An 18,875-nucleotide genomic window follows, 5' to 3' on the forward strand; every position below is an offset into this window, starting at 1 on the left:
AACGCAGCACTTGTTTTTTTAGGGCAAAGCAATGGAAATGCATTTCAAACCAAACGTTTGAGAAAAAGTCAAACATTTCTTGAAAATTTATTCACTAAATCTTGTCAGAACTTTTCTGAGAAGCTCAGAAAATGTCAACATCAAGTGCTAAAGCAGCAGCGCAACTGTAAATACAATATTATGTCAACAGAAGCCCTTTTAAGATTTTTTATTTTTCCAGAAATTGGCTTCCTTAATTTTGTGCATGTCTTTTTTTTTTTTTAAATCCTAACAAATCTTTCATTCATAAACTGCAATGCACTGAAACACCTTAACGTTTAACAGAAATTGGTGCAAATAAAATGTGAAGTAAATGACACAAGACACTGAAATAATCTCAGAGGCTGCACAGCATTAGAAGCATTAATTTGGTTTAAATTAGACATCCTATGAAAATAAATGTAGTGTGTTGTGGGCTGTAGATGGTGGTACAGCAGAAAGATGGAAGAGATGGAGCAAGGTACAAAAATAGGTAGTTTTATTGTTTTGTTTTTTTTTAACTAACAATTTCTTTGATTTTTAGTCATTATGGTTTGTGTAAAGCAGTCCGAAGGATTTGGCAGTATAAATGTGCAATATAAATAAACATGACATTGACAAGGTCTCCTGATATGTCAACAGCCTGCTGTTGAAGTTAGTATTTTATGAACAGCATTTGCTATTTTTACCAAATGTTTACAAAAACCAAACCAGACATTTGACAGCACAAACAAAACCAAAGAATGCAAGATCTTTCAAAAATTTCCCACCAAACTTATTAACTCTTTAGTTTTTAGAGTTTAAGCTGATAAAAACGCCTCAGTTTGTGATGTGATTTGTCAATGACTCAATTTGTAAAACAAACAAACAAACAAAAAAAGCATTTCAAACCAAAGGTTTCCCCAGTAGTGTAGAGAAGTTATCTTCGCTGAGGATAAGGAGTTTTACTCTCCAAAAATACTGTAAATGTGATGTTTTCAAGTACTTTAACTTAAAAAATGCTGGCATTCTGCTCAGATCCTGATGAACTTTCAGCTATTTTCCCACATGATTTAAAGAGCATTGGTGCACATATTCGGTAGGCAAAGCTGCACATGTTTTATTATAATCTCGTAATATAACCACAGGTATTTACAATAAACATCATGTAAGGCATTTTCTTTAAAATTACTATTTGACCACACCCTTCTGATCATTGCAACATCTGGTATGGAAATCTTTATAACATCCTGTACTTACATTGCTATAAATATTTAATAAATAGCTAAATATTCAACCACAATCAACCCTGCTATGACATTCTAAATAAGATCTGAAACAACTTATGACTTCATGAAAGCCAAAAGGAGTTTAAATTAAGTATTAATCGGTTGTAAAACAACCACTGAAGCTTCTCATTCAGCGTGTATTTAACACATGTGGAAAATGTGTTGGCACAGTGGAAAATTATAAATAGAAAACTAAATGACAGAGACTGGGTCAAAAATGCAGACAAGCACACACTTTTAACCTTAGTTTTTCAAAAGATAATATGAGAGGGTAATCAGATGGATGAAACATGGGGTTGTGGGCTTTCTTATGTGCAAGTCCCACAGTTTCAGAGCCAAATATGTATTTACTATCAGACAAAGAAAGTGCATCAAATCATCACCGGATGGTTGTTTGTTCCTGAACTTCCCATTTCATTTTCAATTAATCTGCCAAGGCATTCTTCAGCTTTTTTAAATGCACATAACCTTTATCTCTTTAAGCTAAAAAATATTCCCATAGCGAAAATGAGCAGCATCCCAACTCCAACCTCCGTCATCTTGCCCAGTTTCTTGTCTTGTATAGCTTCCTCTTTCTTCTTCAGCATATCCTCTTTTCGGCCTTTAATTTCTCTTTGTCTTTGCAGCTGTTCGCTGTAGTGAGACTTGAAAAACTTGTCGAAATCAAAGACACCTCCTCGGCTGTCTGCGCCCGCTACAGACTGTCTTCCCGCGCCCTGCTGTTTCGTTGAGCTCCTGGTGGTGTCCTTAGAGGGCCTGATTGTGGCGGTGAGGTCTGACAAATTTAAAAGTCCCCGGTCGTATTTCTTCCGGAGTCCTTTGTTTCCCAGCACCATGTAGGCCTCGCTGATCTCCGAAAAGCGCGCAGTGGCATCGTCGCTATCAGAGTTTCTGTCAGGATGGTAGATGAAGGATTGCTTGTAGTATGCTGTTTTTATCTGGGCTTGGGTGGCGGTGGGTGACACCTCCAGGATATCATAGTAACCTGTTTTGGTTTTGTACAGAAATTCAGATCTGGTCCCGTTGCCATTGTACTCTCTGATAAAAATTAAGTTCCCATGTCCTGGGTACAGATGCCGACTAAAAGAGCTCTGCTGTTGACGGGGAGAGTTAAACCAAGTACTCAAAAACATGGCATAGTTTCGGTATCGAGGAAGATTCTTTTCATTAAGTTTTATCAGAGTATTCTTTGAAAACAAATGCTCGTCGCGGCAACGATTGTAGTAGTTTTCCACTACATTTCCATTTTCTAAACCAGCATCAATACCTTCAGGAAGGTGTTTTACCCTTGTGTAACTGTCCTGGGAGCCTCCAACATTCACCCTGTCCGCGGTACTTTCGGTTCCATTAAGTTCGTAATATCGGATGTCATCTAGCAGAAACCCAACCGACAGAGAGGCGGCGTGTACTTTCCTTTTCCAGTGTTTGTTGAGGCTCTCCAGGAGATAGCGCTTATAATTTTTTAGCGCAATATCGCGCGCTACCCTTCCAGTACATTTACTGACCTCCGCCATGTTTCCATGGACGAGTTGACTTCCGTAATGCTGAAGAAGCTACAGCGACCCCCAGCGGAGGAGAAAGAAAGCGTTTAAAAGATGTAAAATAATCAACATCTGTTTCCCCCTTTTTTTGTATTTTATTTTTTGTTTTTAGCATTTTTATTTAAGTTTTTATTTGAATATATGTGATTTAGTTTGAATACTAGTTGGAGGGCATAATAATAATAATAATAATAATAATAATAATAATAATAATAATGGTGATAAAACGCTTTTTCAGAAAAATTAATTAATAAATAAACTGCACAATTCTTCATAAGAGATGTTTGTAGTAGCCTACCCTATTAATAAGATTTTTGATGGGGACCTTTTCTAAGTTACATGACTGTGCACTAGTACAGTAACCTAATAAGGTTTGCAGCATAAGGAATTTGCAGCCAAGATTAACACTGTATTTATTATTATTATTATTATTGTTGTTGTTGTTGTTGTTGTTAATAATAATAATAATAAAAATAATAGTAATAATGTTCTTTTCAAATAGCCTACAAGATAGAATATAACCTTCAAACCTTTTAAATAATTTTTAGCTTTTAAACGATCTAAATGTTCTCCTTTGCAGTATGAAGAATAAACCATTTAAATTTAATGAATAATAAAAGCCAAAATTTTGCTCATATATCTTTAAGCAGCTCTTATTATGAAATACAATAAAACCGGAAGTAGTTTATTTCTTCGCTTGCTCTGTTTCATACTAGCTACTACTGCTTGAGTGCAGACTCTTTAATATGATGATTGCGGTCAGTAATTACATTTAACTGCCAACCTCCGGTCTCTGAAAACTAGCCCCGCTGACTTCATCATCATGGTCAACCTCTGCTGTCTCTGCTGCGGTGAACTCCCTGAACCCCGCCCCCCTGCGCCCGGTCAGTCGGGAGCACCGCGGGACTCCCGCTCCGCACCGCAGCAGCATCATAAGCAGCCTGCTGGCTTCCGCCCAGTCTCTGTGGGACTAAGGGAGGTTCAAAAAGCGGGAGCAAACGAAGGGATGTCCGCTGCCAAGCAAACGAATGGAGATGTGTGAGCTTCAAATTCCCCTCTGACATGCGAAAAGTGCAGAATGCTTTCCTCCGATCAGGGCTCTGCAGCGGACACAGCGGCCAGTGGTCCCAGTGATGCTGAGGAAGAGGAGCACGAGGAAGACTTACCTGCTGTGTGTGATGTACCGGAGGAAGTAAGTGTAGAAATGGCAGATATTTTTCTTTCATTTTTTTTCTTTAACTAAAACAAACGACATGGGGTTAGATGCTCAGAATGATTTATCAGTTTCACACATGTCATCTGTTTTTATTTAACTCAATACTGAAGTTAGTATTTAGATTTTTTATGCTGTTGGCGCACTGGAAACACCTCATTTACTCTGTGCCATCGCAGTGCAGTTGCTTTCATCTGCAATCAAACCTTTCAGCTTACTGAAATGACAGAGTTGTCAGTTTCTTTAACAGGGAAATTACATCAAACTCATTGTCATATATATATTCTAATGCCTTACTTTAGTGTTGATTAAGCTGTGCTTGCTTTCATATAACTGCATTTGTTGCATGATGTTTTTTGTCTTGGCAATGTCTTAAAACACAGTGTCTGTGTTTGTGTGCAGCTACCCTTGGAGAGATCAAATAAGTCCATGCACAACTTTATAATCCTCTGCAAACTCTAGCCTTTTTTTTAAATATAATTTATATATATATATATTAATCCAACGGATTAAATTTAGCTCCATAAAACATAATCTTGTGAATCAGGATGCACATGGGTTGTGAATTTCTAATGTGACCTTATTGAACTTCCATTCAAAGTTAAATTAAGTCCATCCTTTCTTGCACAAAAGAATTGTATCTCCGTTTCCTCCATAAATGACTGAGGTGGAAGCAGCAGTGTGTGACACCGCGTCGCTGTGCGAGTGCAGTAATGGATGGCTGGTTGTCAGCATAAATCCTCTCACTTCATAAAACACCCATGGTAGTCAACAACACAGGATGTCATGTGGAGGAATGTCACCACAAGAGCCAGAATTTTTTTCATAGAATGCAGAAATCTTGAGGAATTGTTTGGCAAAATGGTTCTAAATTAATTACAATTAATGTTGCAGTACGGGATTTATCTCTTCGTGCGTTACAAGGTTCCAGCCTCTTTTACTGTTACTGAATAAATAGCCTGGAGTCAATGCCTTTGCTGAATGGGTCTACTTGACTGCTGAACAGTATTGCCAATGTTAGCACTTTGTGTTTCTGAGCTAACTACTCAGCACTCAGCAGATAAAGCATAGAGTTGCTTTAGTGTGGAAGTTGTAATGGAAGGAGCATTCAGTACAGTAACACAGTACACATTAACAGCAAAGTAAAAAGTATCAAAAGTCCCACTGTTCAGCTGAACAAAATTAAGTGAGTGTTTAATAATTCAATTAATGTTGAACTGGAGTTAACATTTCTGTTATTAATTAATTGGTGTATTTATTGGGGAGAATCAATCAGTTACTTTTAAAAAAGTCATTAAGATAATGAAAGGTAATCCTTTGCTTTTGTTTGACTGTAAAAGGTCTTCAGGAGGATTTCTCAGTCTGGCATGGTGGTGCAATGTGATTTACTTTGTGCTTAGTTGTGGAAAAGCTCTGCAATTTATAGTTTTGTTAAATTCATTTGCATTTCTGCAGCATGTCTTGGGCTCACCAGCACCTTCTAGGAGTTCATTGCTTTAAGTGCCTTTTTCTCATTACTCTTGTCTTTGTGTCTCTGCAGCAGCATCCAGTCAAGCAGTCCCTGGGTGATTGTGTCTGCCGAGAGACTCATTGGCGCTGCCTGCTACTCTCTGTGCTCATGTACAGCTGCCTGGGTGTGGTGGCCTGGTGTCAGCTGACCCGAGTCACCAAGATCAGCTTTAATTCTGCCCTCACCTCATCATTCTCAGCTTCCTTCACCTCTTCCCTGCGAGGCGCTTCCCCTGGGATAGGTGTTGGAGGGCACTCTATGATCTACCATGACAGCCCGTGCTCTGATGGCTACATTTACATTCCTCTGGCCTTCCTCCTTATGCTCTACGTATTGTACATGGTGGAGTGCTGGCACTGCAGAGCCAGGAGTGAGTTGCAGTCCAAAGCAGATGTAGACAGCGTGTATGAAAGAGTTTTGCGGATGCAACAGGCCCAACCTAGCATATGGTGGAAGGCCATCAGCTATCATTTTGTTCGGCGGACACGGCAAGTGACCCGATACCGGAATGGGGACGCCTACACTACTACACAGGTTTACCATGAGCGGGTCAACACCCATGTGGCAGAGGGTGAGTTTGATTATAGCCACTGTGGGATGAAAGATGTATCTCGTGACCTCAGAGGCTTGGAGGGACACTCAGCAACTCGCCTACACTTCACTAAGTGTTTCAGCTTCACAGAGGCAGGTCCTGAAAATGATTACCTTAACCAGAGAGCCAGGTTCTTCTCTGAAATAGAAGGTTTGGATGATTACATGGAAGCCCGTGAAGGGATGCAGCTGAAGAATGTGGATTTCAGAGAAAACCTGATAGCCTGCATTGACCCTGACAGGATGCCTTGGTACACTTCCCAGGTTGCCTTTTGGCTGGCAGCTCTGCTCATGCTGTCATGGCCGCTAAGAGTCCTCACTGAATACCGTACTGCTTATGTGCATTACAGAATAGAGAAACTATTCGGGTTGGAGTACATCCATGGTAGCCCATCTCCTCTAGATGAACACAGACCTGTGGGGAATAACACTGGTTGTGTTGTTCCAAGAGTAGACACACTGGACAGCACTGACATGGAGTGGCATATACGCTGTAACCGCCAGCTAATTCCCAGCTACTCAGAGGCCATGCTAATAAACATGAACACAGGAAACTCTAACTCATTGCACAATGCTTCATCCTCCACCTGTTTTCTGTTGGACAGCAGTAACCAGACTGCTCAGAGCTATGGAGCACTCCAGAGCCAGGATGACTGCGAGCAGTGCAGTGAGCTGAACAGGCGAGCAGCTGCAGGAGGCCGGAGGAGAACCATCGCCAGCTCCAGCTGCTCCTCCATCTTCTCCTGCCGCAGAGCACTGCTCCACTCCCACCTCTCTTTGGACACATCCCGGTTCTCTCTCTGTCGCATCTACGGGTCCCATCGCACCGTTGCTCCGTGGAGAAGCCGCAGCAGCAACCTGTCGGACCCCTGCTGCACAGACGAGCAGTGCTGCCAGTCTGACTCCAGCCAGCTAGCACTCAGTGACAGTCCACCCACTTATAGGGATGCTCGCTTCTTCCCAGCTCTCATTGTGCATTGGTCCGAGGGCAGTGAAGATGGGAGGGAATCTCGGCGCTATTATATACGAAGAGGGTCGTCACCAGGGGACACAGCTTTGTAAAGAGATTAGATGTTAAAGTCAGTATTTATGTTGACATTCGTTGGTTGGTCACCATAGAGATTTATAGCTAATAAAGATTTCACTTTAAATCTTATATTAAACTAACTTTAAAATGGTCTTTTTTTTAACCATAATTTCCACTTTTGAACACATTTAAAAAAATGCCACAGTCTTTAATTGCATTTAAATATGTAGCTATATCATTAAAACATCTGCAGGTGTGGGGATAAACTATGTCCCATCATGACAATGTCAGTCTGTACTTACTGCATGATCTGGCCATGCTACTTTTTAACAGCTACAATAGCATGCAGATGTTTATGCACTTGTCAAAATTTCTGTAACTTGCTCAATGAATAGAAGATTAACTGATCTGCAAAGAATAAAGTTGGAGATTTTCAATATTATTATCAAGTTTAGTTTTTTATCTTTTATTTTATTCAATTTCAGTGTGAAAAGAAAGAAACCTATTCTACCTATTATATATAAACTCCAAAAGGTTTTAGCTCAGAGATGACTGACTTTTCAAGCCAGTCAATAGCAAGAGCCCCTCAAACAGCTGCCTAGCATTCATAAAAATAAAATAAATGAAAGACAGTTGATGCTACTGAAAGAGAAGACTATATTTTTGTGGGTAGTCTTCAACCCAAGCTGTAATGGTTCAAGGTTTCTTTATTAATACCCCTGAGTAGATTTGTTTTCCAGAATCAATGCTAGCATTTGGCATTCCCTAATGAAACAAAAACCTAAAATGAACCTGACAGACAAAAAAGTGCTTAGTGTTCTGCTATTAATCATTAATAGCAGAACTAGCAGGGTCTAGTAAAAAAGGGTAAAATACAATAAATAAGATCAAGATAGATTAACAGGAATTGGAAAAGGTCAAACTACAGTTTGGGCAAAAGGAAATGCTGGTAAGATTGATTGAAAGTCAAATCAAACCTGTTGGCCTTCAGATAGATTTAGCAGAGCTGTGCGGATCCATCAAGTGAAGCAGAACTTTTTGGCTGCATTAAGAAAAATTTGTTTTGGAGGAAAGAGTAAAAACTACCATGGAAGGGATACATTTCATAGCCAGTGGGAAACATTTTGCTTATTAAGTAAACTATGAAATTTAGTAATTTCCATGGTTTATTGAGAATAACATCACACCATCTTAAAGAAGTTGATTAAAAAAAAAGAAAAAAAGAATGGCCTCTACAACAGGAAAAGGATCCTGAGTACACACAAAGTCCTTGATACACTACCTCAAAACATTTAAACTGACGGTTTAGCCCTGGTCCTCACAGTTTCATCATTTTAAAAAATGCAGATAGAACTCAAAATAGTTCTGAATGCTTGATAATTTCACAGAACTAAAACCTTTTTGATGGAACAGTGTGAGAAAATTCAGCCAAACAAAATGTATAAAAAGCCTGCACAAGTATCAATACGCCAATTTGTAATGGAGTTTGTAAAGACATTTGCTTCACTCGTTTTTCTAATTTTATAATAGTAAAAGACCTAATTCTGTTTAAAATAAATAAGATTCACCAGGTAATTATGGTGACTAATTTTGACCTGGGTGCCCAAATTTTTGCATGTTTTGCCATATTTTCCAAAAAATGTTTCACAGTGTACAAAAATGTGCCAAAATGAGCTGTGTACAAATTAAGCTTGTAACCATGTGTGTAATGCATCTTTATATGTGTGAGGAAATTTGATTCACCTACAATGCATATGTAAAGAAATATATATGAAAAATGAAAAACTGCATGTTGCTGCAAAACATACTATCTTGTATTAAGATGAAACCAAAAATAGTCTTTTTTTTATTACTGTGTAATTGAAACCTTCAAAAATATAAATTGGAGATGTGTATATAGGAAACGAATATCTGAATGCCAACATGAAAGCAATAAAGATTTATTTAAAGATTATGAATAGCAACCATTTCACCTGTATGCTGCATACATGTTTCTTTCCAGACTGACTGGTCTGGAAATATTTGCATTGCTTAAAAATAACTAGTAAGTCTACTTGAAAAGATAGAATTTGGGGTTTGCTCTCTGTAAAGACTTGATTAAATCTTTGAAATACACATAAAATCTGCACAGATATGCATTACATGGCTTGATAAAGTTTGTTATTGGTGCATTTTGGACCCTAGAAGTAAAAAATGAAAAAGGATAGAGGCAAGAGAAGAAAACAAGATTAAAGTTAAGTTTTGTTCTGCAATTATGCTGATCTGAGAAGACAATGTCACAGACTTGGAGGCTCACAGTTCATTGATTCGTCTGCTCTCTTCAAGAAAGCTTTAAGATAGGTTTAGGACTTTGCCTCAAGACATCAGAGTTATGGGCTGAACGAGTAAAGTGCATACAGTCACAGTCAATAATTACAGCAGGATACATCTACTTTCCAAACTGCAAAATGGATGAATGAGTAAATAAGTAGATGAGTGGATGCAGGCAGGTTGACAGTCCTGCCTGGGCTCAGGGCGAGATAATATTAGACCCATACAGACCTGTTTGTCTCCCCCTATCGGCTGGCATGAGTGGATGGATACAAATAAATGTCCCAAATAAACTGAGGATGCCATTTACACAATAAACCATCACCAGGTTTTGTTTCCTAGCTCATGGCCACTATGTGATATCACTTAAGTCGATTTTATCCCACATAACCTGTGGTTATGTTTTTGAAAGGGGTAAAATATGGATGATTTAACTGTGATCTTAATATTTGAATATATTATACTCAGGCCCTGATTCCAGATGACTGGAGTCTGTATGAATTTTTTTAATTTTCAAAAACCATGTCCAAGATCAAAAATCCATTGTAATCATGACCATTTCACAAAAGTGCCTAATTGAATTAAATGATCGTGTGATTTTACACAAAAGGGGGCCCTCTGGTGTCACCACTGTTGAACACTATAACTAAAAACAAAAGAAGAAATTGGGCCTATAGTCCACATCTGCTCAGATCTTAGATGACCACCTGAGAAATGTTTCTTTAACTCCACCAAGGATGACATGCAATGTCTGCAGTTTTAAGGGTGGTACCAAGGGGGGGGTCTTGGGGGTGTATGGGCCACCCCTACAATCTGACTGGTCTACCCAGGTGTCACCCTAAGTATAGACAATGAAATTCTAACAAATATTTTGTGTAAATTGGCAATTCTGGATAACTCTCAGATGCCGAAGTGCATTTCAGTGCAGCAGGTAATGTATTTCTGTTGTTGTACACACACACACACACACACACACACACACACACACACACACACACACACACACACACACACACACACACACACACACACACACATATATATAATTAATCATGATGCAGCATTTATACAGCATCATCTTGCCGACTATTTATGTGGGTGATATTTGTCCAAACTGTTTAGTTCATGAATAGGATGTAAAAGTAGTAAAACCACTAGATGTGATGACTGTGCAGTGTTAATTGACCAAGAACATTGAAACACTGATAAAACTTGTGATATTGGCTCAAAGGACGTTTTTCTTCATTATCAATAAAGTGTTTGTGTAGCACTGATTAAAGCCATACAATGCAGAATCATCATAGTTAAAGGCTATTTACTTTTAAACATTTTGCTTTAGTTTTCACAAAAGATAGCCTCTGCAGTTGTAATAATTTATTTCCTCTCTAGACTTTGTTTTAGTTTTAATTCACGTGCCACGCTTACCTGATCTGTTCCCTTTCCTAGCCCCCCAATAAAATTTCCCCTGTTCTAGCCTGTCATCACTGCATATTTGTTTTCTATAAAAATCACCTTCATTGACTGTCTTTAAATCACTACATAAAGTACAGAGTCTGAACAGAAAGTTGTGTAACCAGCAAGACCTCTGGCTGATAAGAGGTTGTAGTTCTCTTTTTTTTTATAAGCAGTTTTTTTCTATCCAGTTTATTAAATGTTGGATAAAAGTTGGATTCGGTTTCAACAACTACATAAAATGTGACTGGATTCAAGAGGTGCATTAATGTTCAAGTTTTCAACAAAAGAGCCATTCATAAACTGTTTCTTTCAAAGTTATCTGCCGCTGAGATGCGGTCTGTCTGGTATTGCTCCCCTGACAAACTCGCGCCCGCGCTGACATAACGAGCGCTCTTGACGTCACTTCCCACGCGCGCTGGGCTATGCTAACAGTAGCTGTTAACCAACTGGCAGATGAGAACAATCCTCGACCTTTACGAGTCCGTGAAGTACTGTCAACAGAACTGTTGCTGCCCTCCACAATCTTAGTTTTAGGGATGCTAAAGACGATGTATAGTTTATTTAACAGCTACTCAGATGCCGCTGCAGCTCTGTGAAGAGACAGATCGGTTGTTGACATCCATGACAATTACGGGTGTGTACGGTGTCAGCTCCCCTCAGTTCTGATTTGCTAGCCTAACTTTTTTCTTTTCGTGGAAGTGTTGCCCTGCTACCCATTTAATGCCTTTATTCGCTCTGGCGCGGCATTAGGCCGGACAGTGTTCAAAACCCGGCTGAGATGAAGCTCCAGTGTGATGTCGAAGTGGTAAATCGTATGCTCCCCACATATGGGATGAAAAGTCGGGGGAAGGGAACGAGAGCTGTCCTTTCCATCGGGAAACACTTGGACAAGACGAGTCAACGCAGCAGTATTTACATGATGATCTGCACAGCCAAAGACAGGGCAGGATCAAAGTATAAGGTGTGTGGTAATTATTGCTGCTGTTTGTTTCTGACATAGGAACGTACATATTGTATATAATTTATTTGGAGATATCACAATTAATTAATTATTAAAGTTATACTACCTCAGTGCTATCTATAGTATAAACATCTCATTCCCTGATGTGTTGCAAAAAGTTGAGGAATAGTCGGACGATTCACGAAAAAAAGCTCTAATTTGCTTCTGGGGGAAAATCTAAAAAAAGTTAATGGATGTGTGAATTTAGGTAAAAAAATATAGGGCTTGACACAATGTACTGACGCTATTAAAAAAAAACCCTGCTTGCAATCACTGTAAGTACACAGTCATATACACAACACAGTGAAACTCAGACACTAAACCTGTGATTGTTGTGGAGATTTGTTTTTTATTTTTAACATGATAAAAAAAGTCAATTATCACTAATGTCCCTTTAAACTTCTTTTTTTTTAAAGGGCTCATTAAAAAACATAAACTGATCTAAAAGTTCAGAGCTTGTTGAAAAAAAGTTGAGGTGCTTTTACTTGTCTCAACTTGTTTAAGGAATTAGTCACTCTTGGTTGAATCATGATGCATGCACACCCACCCATCTTAAAATGATGAAATGTTGTTTTCCAGTACTTATTGCTAATTTCTCTTTCAGCTGAAAGGCAACATAGAGAAGTTCTTCACTTGGTTTGTAGAGGAAGGCAAAGCAACTGTGAGGTTAAAGGAACCTGCTGTTGACATTTGTTTGAGCAAGGTATGACATCTTACATGGTGTGATTACAGTCTTAAGAAGAAAGTGTTTTTATGTGAAGATTGCTTGTTATAATTTTACTTAAGGAAGTTTTTAAGTTTAATTTAGAAGATCACAAACATCACTGCAGAAAAATGTTCTTTCTGCAGATGTGTTTGATTATATTACATTGCTTTGAAGATTTTTTTTCAACATTATCATCCCATGTAATTTCCATCCTACTCACATTTGCATTCCCAGGAGTGTGGTCCATCCTTTTCAGTGAAAAGAACTGTGTCAAGATATTTTAGGCCAGTAAATCCAGGTTAGATATTTCAAGGAATCTGGTCAAACACCACTGGCCTTAAAAGAGGATAGCGTATCTGCTCTAAGTGCTACTGACAACTTGCACATCTGTTTATTCGTTTTTTAGGCTGATGCAAACAGCTTGAAGAACTTCCTCTCAGCAGCTCGTCTGGCAGACAGAGGAAGTGATGCCAGCAGCCTTCCTCTCTCTACACTTACACCTGTTCGGGCCAGAGATGTACAGCAACCAAAGAAGAAGCTCAGCATCATGTCCAAGAAGGATTACCCCCTCACCTCCAACTTCCCCTACACTCTGGAGCAGCTGCAAGTCTCGTACTGCAAACTGTCACGGGTGGACATGCGCATGCTGTCCCTTAAAGGTAATTTGGGTTAAGTGGGCTTCTGATGATATGCTGAAAATGGTGTTTAGGTCTTCAGAGCTTGACTGTAAAGAGGTCCTAAGGTGCAAAACACAACCACGAAATCAATGCTACAACAGCCCTTTTTAAACATACACTGCTTTCCTTAAACTGTCGGCAGTTTCATGTGCGAATTACCCACCTGGAGCTTTTTCCATAACATTTTGAGATGGGAAATGATCAAATTAGTCCCAGGAAAACATATGGATTACTTTCAATACAGCACAAGGCTGAACTGCTGCAGTCAGATCGCACAACAGTATGAACATATTATCAATATGAGAGGCCAGGATATTTATTAAATAATTCACAGCTCTGTTTGAACTTTCCTCATCGATGGTTTAATCAGCTGCAACACCAACTTGTCTTTTTTTTTTTTTTTTTCTTGCTTCTGAATCAAAATGCACAAGACAGGCTGAATTTCTGCTCTGTCTGACCATATTTGCTATCAGCTCAATATAAACTTTATGACAAGGACATACTATGAGAAAACTCTTAAGCTGAAGAAAGTAAAATTAGATATGTTTTTCCTTGGGTGTTATACCTTCACGTGTATAACTTTGTTCACAATCTCATACATGTGGAAAAGTTATTTCAGCTGCTTCTATACAGTGCTACTATTTTTTACAAAACCAATGCATATGAAGAGTTGTGGGGACATGACGTGTTATTATATATTAACCACCGGATAAGCCGACCAGCCTCACACAAATGACAAACATTTCCACAGAAATGTCTGAATGAAGGGTGAGGGACATTAAGGAGAAATAACTAATTTAATTAAGTAAAACTATGGGGGTACATTAAGCAGCTGGAGTACTGCTCTAAATACTTGTGTTTTCCTTTGGTTTTCTTTTCACAGCTCTACGCAAACTTGACCTTAGCAACAATCATATCAAGAAACTCCCCGCCACTGTTGGTGACCTCAGCTGCCTCTCTGAACTCATCCTCCACAACAACCACCTTGAATCCTTCAGTGAGGCCCTTTGTTTGTCCACCTTGCAGCGGACCCTCCAGGTCCTGGACATCAGCCAGAATCGATTGCAGTCCCTGCCTGCTCAGTTCTGCCAGTTCAGGGAACTGGTGAACCTCAAACTGGACGACAACGAGCTTTTGTGTTTGCCATTCCACATTGGCCGACTCTCGAAATTAAGGTTCCTGTCTGCTGCACATAACCAGCTAGCTGTTCTGCCCGGTGACTTCCGTAAGCTGTGTCTGGAGAACCTAGACTTGTTTGGAAACCCATTTATCCATCCCAACCCTCTGGACCACACAATGCAACTTACATTCCCCCTTCCACTCCAAGAGATGGCCTCCAGAGCTGTAGCTAATCTCAGGTTAGATATAATCACCTGCTGTCACATTTAAATCTGTTATTCCTAAATTCTCACACAACAAAACTTTCTCCCTTGATTCCCTCTCCAGGATTCCATACGGACCCCACCTTATCCCTGCCCATTTGTGCCGGGACCTCGAAGTCGCCAAGACCTGCGACTGTGGTTATGTCTGCATCAACTTCTACATCAAAACAGCAGTGAGCATGAATCTGCACCAAGTCTCTCACACAGTTGTGCTGGTGGATGACATGGGAGGCACGGAAGCACCAGTGCAACAGTTCTTCTGCTCGCTCTCCTGCTACTCCGAATTTTTAGACAACTCCCTCCAGAGAGGAGTCAGATGAGGAGGAACACTAAGTAGTGTCTGAAAACTGCTGTGGATGCTGCAGTAGTTTGTGTGGCAAAACACTGTAAGAAGTTATGTTGGGAGACAATGATAAGAGGAAGCTGCTCTAGTTAGTAGCCAAGTGGTATGATTGCCTTTAAATGACAGGGCAGTTTGGACTTTATTAAACTTTATTTTTAAAACTGCTTCAAACTGCTTGTTTTACACTTAAATTTAACTTAGTACCTGCTCCATTTGTACCACAGTGCCACTGACCATTTGTACACAAACTCCCATGCTGCTTACAGGTCACAGTATCTTGTCGTTTTCTGTTCTTTTGGTTTTTAGAGCACACAGCAGGTTTTTCTAATGACCTAGTTCTATAAGGCTGGGGAATAGAGAAATAAGATTAATTTTCTCTAACACAGTGCCTCAGAGTCTATTAACAGCAGCTAAAGCGAGTTGACTGTTACTGTGCTGACACTTTTTATAAATGCAGAAAAAATAAAAGTATTCATTATCATGTTGTCAGTAGTTTATTCAGATATACTTAAACTATTTTTCCATACTATTCCAAACTACTTTTTTTTTAAATAAACAGATGAAGGCTAGGCTTTGTTTTATACAAGATTCTGATGACTTTAACTGAATTTACTGCTGACTCGAAACAAACTCCATCAGTCCAGCTCATACATCAGTTTGTTTTGAAAAATGAACCCAGCAGATGTTGAATGATCACTGATCACTGTCTCATTTCCATCTGCATCGATCTCCCTCAATAATGAAGGTGGCGGCTTGTTCTCTGAAGTTTGGAAGATCTGCTCCGCTGACAGGTCATCTTCATCTGTATCCTCCTTATTTTCCTTTACAGACACAGGGGCAGGTTTTTCAGAACAAAGGGTGAACCATCTACCTGGGTCTCCACTGTTAGATGTTTTTGCTACATCCGCTGTAGAAATCTTGCTGGACTTTGCACCCCCCACAGAAATGCAAACTTCTCCTTCATTGCACTGGTTTATGGCAGCTGTGACTGCAGTAGTCTGAGATTCTTCACTGGATGTATGGTTCTGAAGTGCCGCGTCTGTTCTCACCTGATGCAGAAAAAAGGGTTAAGCTTGGCATGGCTGTTTGGCATTATGACCTATAAAGGTATGTTTAGAATGTCGCTGATGGATCTGTTAAGCAGACTTCAGACCAAGATCTCACTGAAGATAATTGTTGGGTAACTAATAATAAACAATGAATGATGGGAGAATGCTTCATATCACGATGTTTAACCAAATTATCAGGTCAAGTTGACCAGACGCTTTTATTAAACTTTCACATAGTCTTGGTCTAATTGTTATGAAGCCAAAGAGGTATCACCTGAGGATAGATATATTTCCAACTACACTTATACTTTGACTCACAACATGATTGCCAGGGTTTCTCACCTGCATATTTTCTTGTATTATTTTGGTCTTTCCAGTCTCTTGACTATATTCAGACTTCATTTTAGGTGCTGACTCCAATCTTGAGGTGGGACTTGCTTCTTTTTCCTTTCCTGTGTGACTGGAGTGTTGATCATAAATTAACATGTGCTGATTCTCAGTTTCAGGGGACGCCTCAAGTCTGTCATGTACAACGTTTTCTTCAGCAAAAATTTCCTTTTCCAGGACAAAAGAACTGTCTTCCTCTGGGTTGTTGTGGTTACGTATCTGAGTATCTTCGTTTTGTTTGCTCCCCTGTACCAACTGCCAACCTTCCTTTTTATTTACCTTTTTTTGTAATTTCTCATCCTTTTCCTGCATGTCACTTTCAGGAATCTTGTCAGTTTTTTGTACCTCACTTTTACTTCCTTCTTCTTCATTGTCTTGGCCTTTTTGTTCCAGCTGCTTCCTCTTTTTCTCCTCCACACCAGTCTCTTCTTCTTCCCATGCCTTTTGATACTGCTCTGCTCCTCTCTTCTGATGTTCACATTTGTCTACTCTGGACTTGTGCTCTTTTATTTGTCTTTCTTCTGCTTCTTTTTCCTCATCACCTGTTTGCTGCTCCTGCTTTCTCTCTTTCCATTTGACGTCTTTTTTAACCCCTCTTCTCTCCTCCAGGCTTTCACCGTCACTCTGAAAACCATCGACACTTGTTTGTGGTACAACATAATCAAAAGCCACATTCAGAGGACGAACAGGTAACGTGACAATAAGCTGTCTTCTCTGTTTGTTGAACTTAGCTTCTCCTTTGTCTTCATCCACAGGGTAGGCTAAAGGCAGCTCCAGTCTGTAAGCTGGGTTTTTGGACTCTAGCAGCAAGCTTTTCTCTTTCACTTCAAGGCTGGTATTTGTAACTGACTTCAGGAGTGGCATATCAATGGTAACTACGATCTCTTTAGGCCTGGGGCTTTGGGCAGAATCTCTGGAACACCTGAAGTCCTGTAAATCAACGAAAGATCGATATTTTACTGTGTGGTTTGGCTTGGTTGGAGCTTTGGCTTGTGGCAGCTGGATTTGGCAGTTTTTGGGTTCAACATCGTTGCCGTTTTCTGTTGAAGGCAGCTCAACAGGTTTTGTCTTCAGCTGTGCTTCATCTGGAAATGGGAAGGCAAGTGGGTCAGGGTGCTCAGGAGGCTCCTTGGCCTTGTATCCAGGAATGGGTTTTCGGATTACACAAGGCTGTGGGATACCTTTGTATTTTATTCTCATTTCTTTCACATTCTTTTTGTCCAGCATCACTTTAAAGGCTTTCTGAATTCCCTGGATGGCTGTGTCATCCACTATATCCATAAATTTCGTGTTTCTGCTTGCTATGTAGAGTGTGTCAGGATGGTATATGACATCATAAATCATAAATTTGTTACCTTTAGCATCTGTGTCTGGCCTCCCAGGATGCAGAGTGTGGGGTAGGGACCAACACTGCCCTCTGCGACCATCCTCTGACACAACACACTTAAATTCGGGCTTTCCAACTTTCTCATTGGTACAAATGTTGATGAAGCATTTCTGTTTGCCACCCTCGCTTGTTTTGATAACTCTAAACGGTGTTGGGTGGATGAACTCGATGCTGTTTCCTCTCTCCTGCTCTAAAAGTTTTATCTCCTCTTCATATTTCTTTTTGTTGTCGGGGTCGGATATTTCTTGGGCGTAGTCGCGCAGCATTTCCTTGAATTTATCATCTTTGAGCGCTTTAGAGAGAGTGTCCAATTCATCCGCGGTCAAGTTTAGTTCTTTAAGTTTATCTCCGAGCTCCATGGTTATTTTCGAGCAAGCGTGGTTTGGGTGACACCTAAATGTTCAGAAATCAGTTTAGGTTTTAACACAGAATCAACTTCGGTCCGTAAAAGCGAAAATGTGATATTGGTCAGTTTTAGGTTAAGCAATATAGGTTTTACCTCGTGTTACAAAAGAAACTCCAAAATGGAAAACTTCAGTGCGGGTTTGTTAATATCACCATGGCAACATGGAGACCGTGGGTAACAACGAAATACTTCCTCCCTCATGAAAACTTTCAATGGTTTCAAATTAATTTTCAAAAGCTGTTTTTAACTCTTTGACGCTTAGTGTCCACTACAGAGGACACATATTTAACCCATAAATATGTATATATATATATATATATATATATATATATATATATATATATATATATATATATATATATATATATATATATATATATATATATATATATATATATATATATATATATAACTGGAGTATCATAGTTTGCATAATTAATTGATTCATTGTGCTTAAAGCTGTTGTTCTTTAAGTAGCGTATAGCTGCTGGGCGCAAACCGTCCAAAACTTATTTTTCAAGAAATTAGTAAAACTATATGAATTTTGTAATAATTGGACATAATGTCATCAATCTTGGTATTGTGTTTTACATCATATATCTTTG

The 18,875-nt window shown here is 39.4% G+C and overlaps 4 protein-coding genes across 5 annotated transcripts; 2 read left to right on the forward strand and 2 right to left on the reverse strand.

Annotated features, from left to right (window-relative positions):
* Nucleotides 1-643: 643 nt before the first annotated feature.
* On the reverse strand, nt 644-2,802 carry LOC121631236. The gene has a single exon (XM_041972004.1). It carries the CDS (start codon nt 2,798-2,800, stop codon nt 1,757-1,759), a length of 1,044 nt encoding a protein of 347 aa, XP_041827938.1. The 5' UTR covers nt 2,801-2,802; the 3' UTR covers nt 644-1,756.
* Nucleotides 2,803-3,378: 576 nt separating this feature from the next.
* Nucleotides 3,379-7,541, forward strand: LOC121630972 (transmembrane protein 151B). The gene is made up of 2 exons (XM_041971543.1): nt 3,379-4,019; nt 5,581-7,541. The coding sequence occupies exons 1-2, from the start codon at nt 3,906-3,908 to the stop codon at nt 7,201-7,203; spliced, it is 1,737 nt and encodes a 578-aa protein (XP_041827477.1). The 5' UTR covers nt 3,379-3,905; the 3' UTR covers nt 7,204-7,541.
* A 3,789-nt stretch (nt 7,542-11,330) lies between these two features.
* On the forward strand, nt 11,331-15,522 carry lrr1 (leucine rich repeat protein 1). 2 transcript variants are annotated; one of them, XM_041971546.1, is made up of 6 exons: nt 11,331-11,567; nt 11,684-11,894; nt 12,538-12,636; nt 13,046-13,298; nt 14,200-14,674; nt 14,763-15,522. In XM_041971546.1, exons 2-6 carry the CDS (start codon nt 11,712-11,714, stop codon nt 15,016-15,018), a joined length of 1,266 nt encoding a protein of 421 aa, XP_041827480.1. In that variant the 5' UTR covers nt 11,331-11,567; nt 11,684-11,711; the 3' UTR covers nt 15,019-15,522. The 2 variants fall into 2 exon arrangements, with proteins under 2 accessions (XP_041827480.1, XP_041827479.1); XM_041971545.1 differs by having other exon boundaries at nt 11,331-11,894.
* On the reverse strand, nt 15,523-18,412 carry dnaaf2 (dynein axonemal assembly factor 2). Its single transcript, XM_041971542.1, has 4 exons — nt 18,364-18,412; nt 16,736-18,257; nt 16,433-16,687; nt 15,523-16,090 (listed from the first exon to the last, which is right to left on the reverse strand). Exons 2-4 carry the CDS (start codon nt 18,221-18,223, stop codon nt 15,677-15,679), a joined length of 2,157 nt encoding a protein of 718 aa, XP_041827476.1. The 5' UTR covers nt 18,224-18,257; nt 18,364-18,412; the 3' UTR covers nt 15,523-15,676.
* Between the last annotated feature and the right edge of the window lie 463 nt (nt 18,413-18,875).

This window comes from Melanotaenia boesemani, chromosome 20, assembly GCF_017639745.1.
Source record: "Melanotaenia boesemani isolate fMelBoe1 chromosome 20, fMelBoe1.pri, whole genome shotgun sequence".
Lineage (NCBI taxonomy): Eukaryota > Metazoa > Chordata > Actinopteri > Atheriniformes > Melanotaeniidae > Melanotaenia > Melanotaenia boesemani.

Coding starts and splice junctions, on each gene's coding strand:
- LOC121631236 (XM_041972004.1), bottom strand. CDS start 2,800: ATGGCGGAGGTCAGTAAATGTACTGGAAGGGTAGCGCGCGATATTGCG.
- LOC121630972 (XM_041971543.1), top strand. CDS start 3,906: ATGCTTTCCTCCGATCAGGGCTCTGCAGCGGACACAGCGGCCAGTGGT. Junction 4,020..5,580: donor TGTGTGATGTACCGGAGGAA/GTAAGTGTAGAA, acceptor GTGTCTCTGCAG/CAGCATCCAGTCAAGCAGTC.
- lrr1 (XM_041971545.1), top strand. CDS start 11,712: ATGAAGCTCCAGTGTGATGTCGAAGTGGTAAATCGTATGCTCCCCACA. Junction 11,895..12,537: donor GGGCAGGATCAAAGTATAAG/GTGTGTGGTAAT, acceptor TTTCTCTTTCAG/CTGAAAGGCAACATAGAGAA. Junction 12,637..13,045: donor TTGACATTTGTTTGAGCAAG/GTATGACATCTT, acceptor TTCGTTTTTTAG/GCTGATGCAAACAGCTTGAA.
- dnaaf2 (XM_041971542.1), bottom strand. CDS start 18,223: ATGGAGCTCGGAGATAAACTTAAAGAACTAAACTTGACCGCGGATGAA. Junction 16,688..16,735: donor TAAATAAAAAGGAAGGTTGG/CAGTTGGTACAG, acceptor CAGATACGTAAC/CACAACAACCCAGAGGAAGA. Junction 16,091..16,432: donor TAATACAAGAAAATATGCAG/GTGAGAAACCCT, acceptor TTTCTGCATCAG/GTGAGAACAGACGCGGCACT.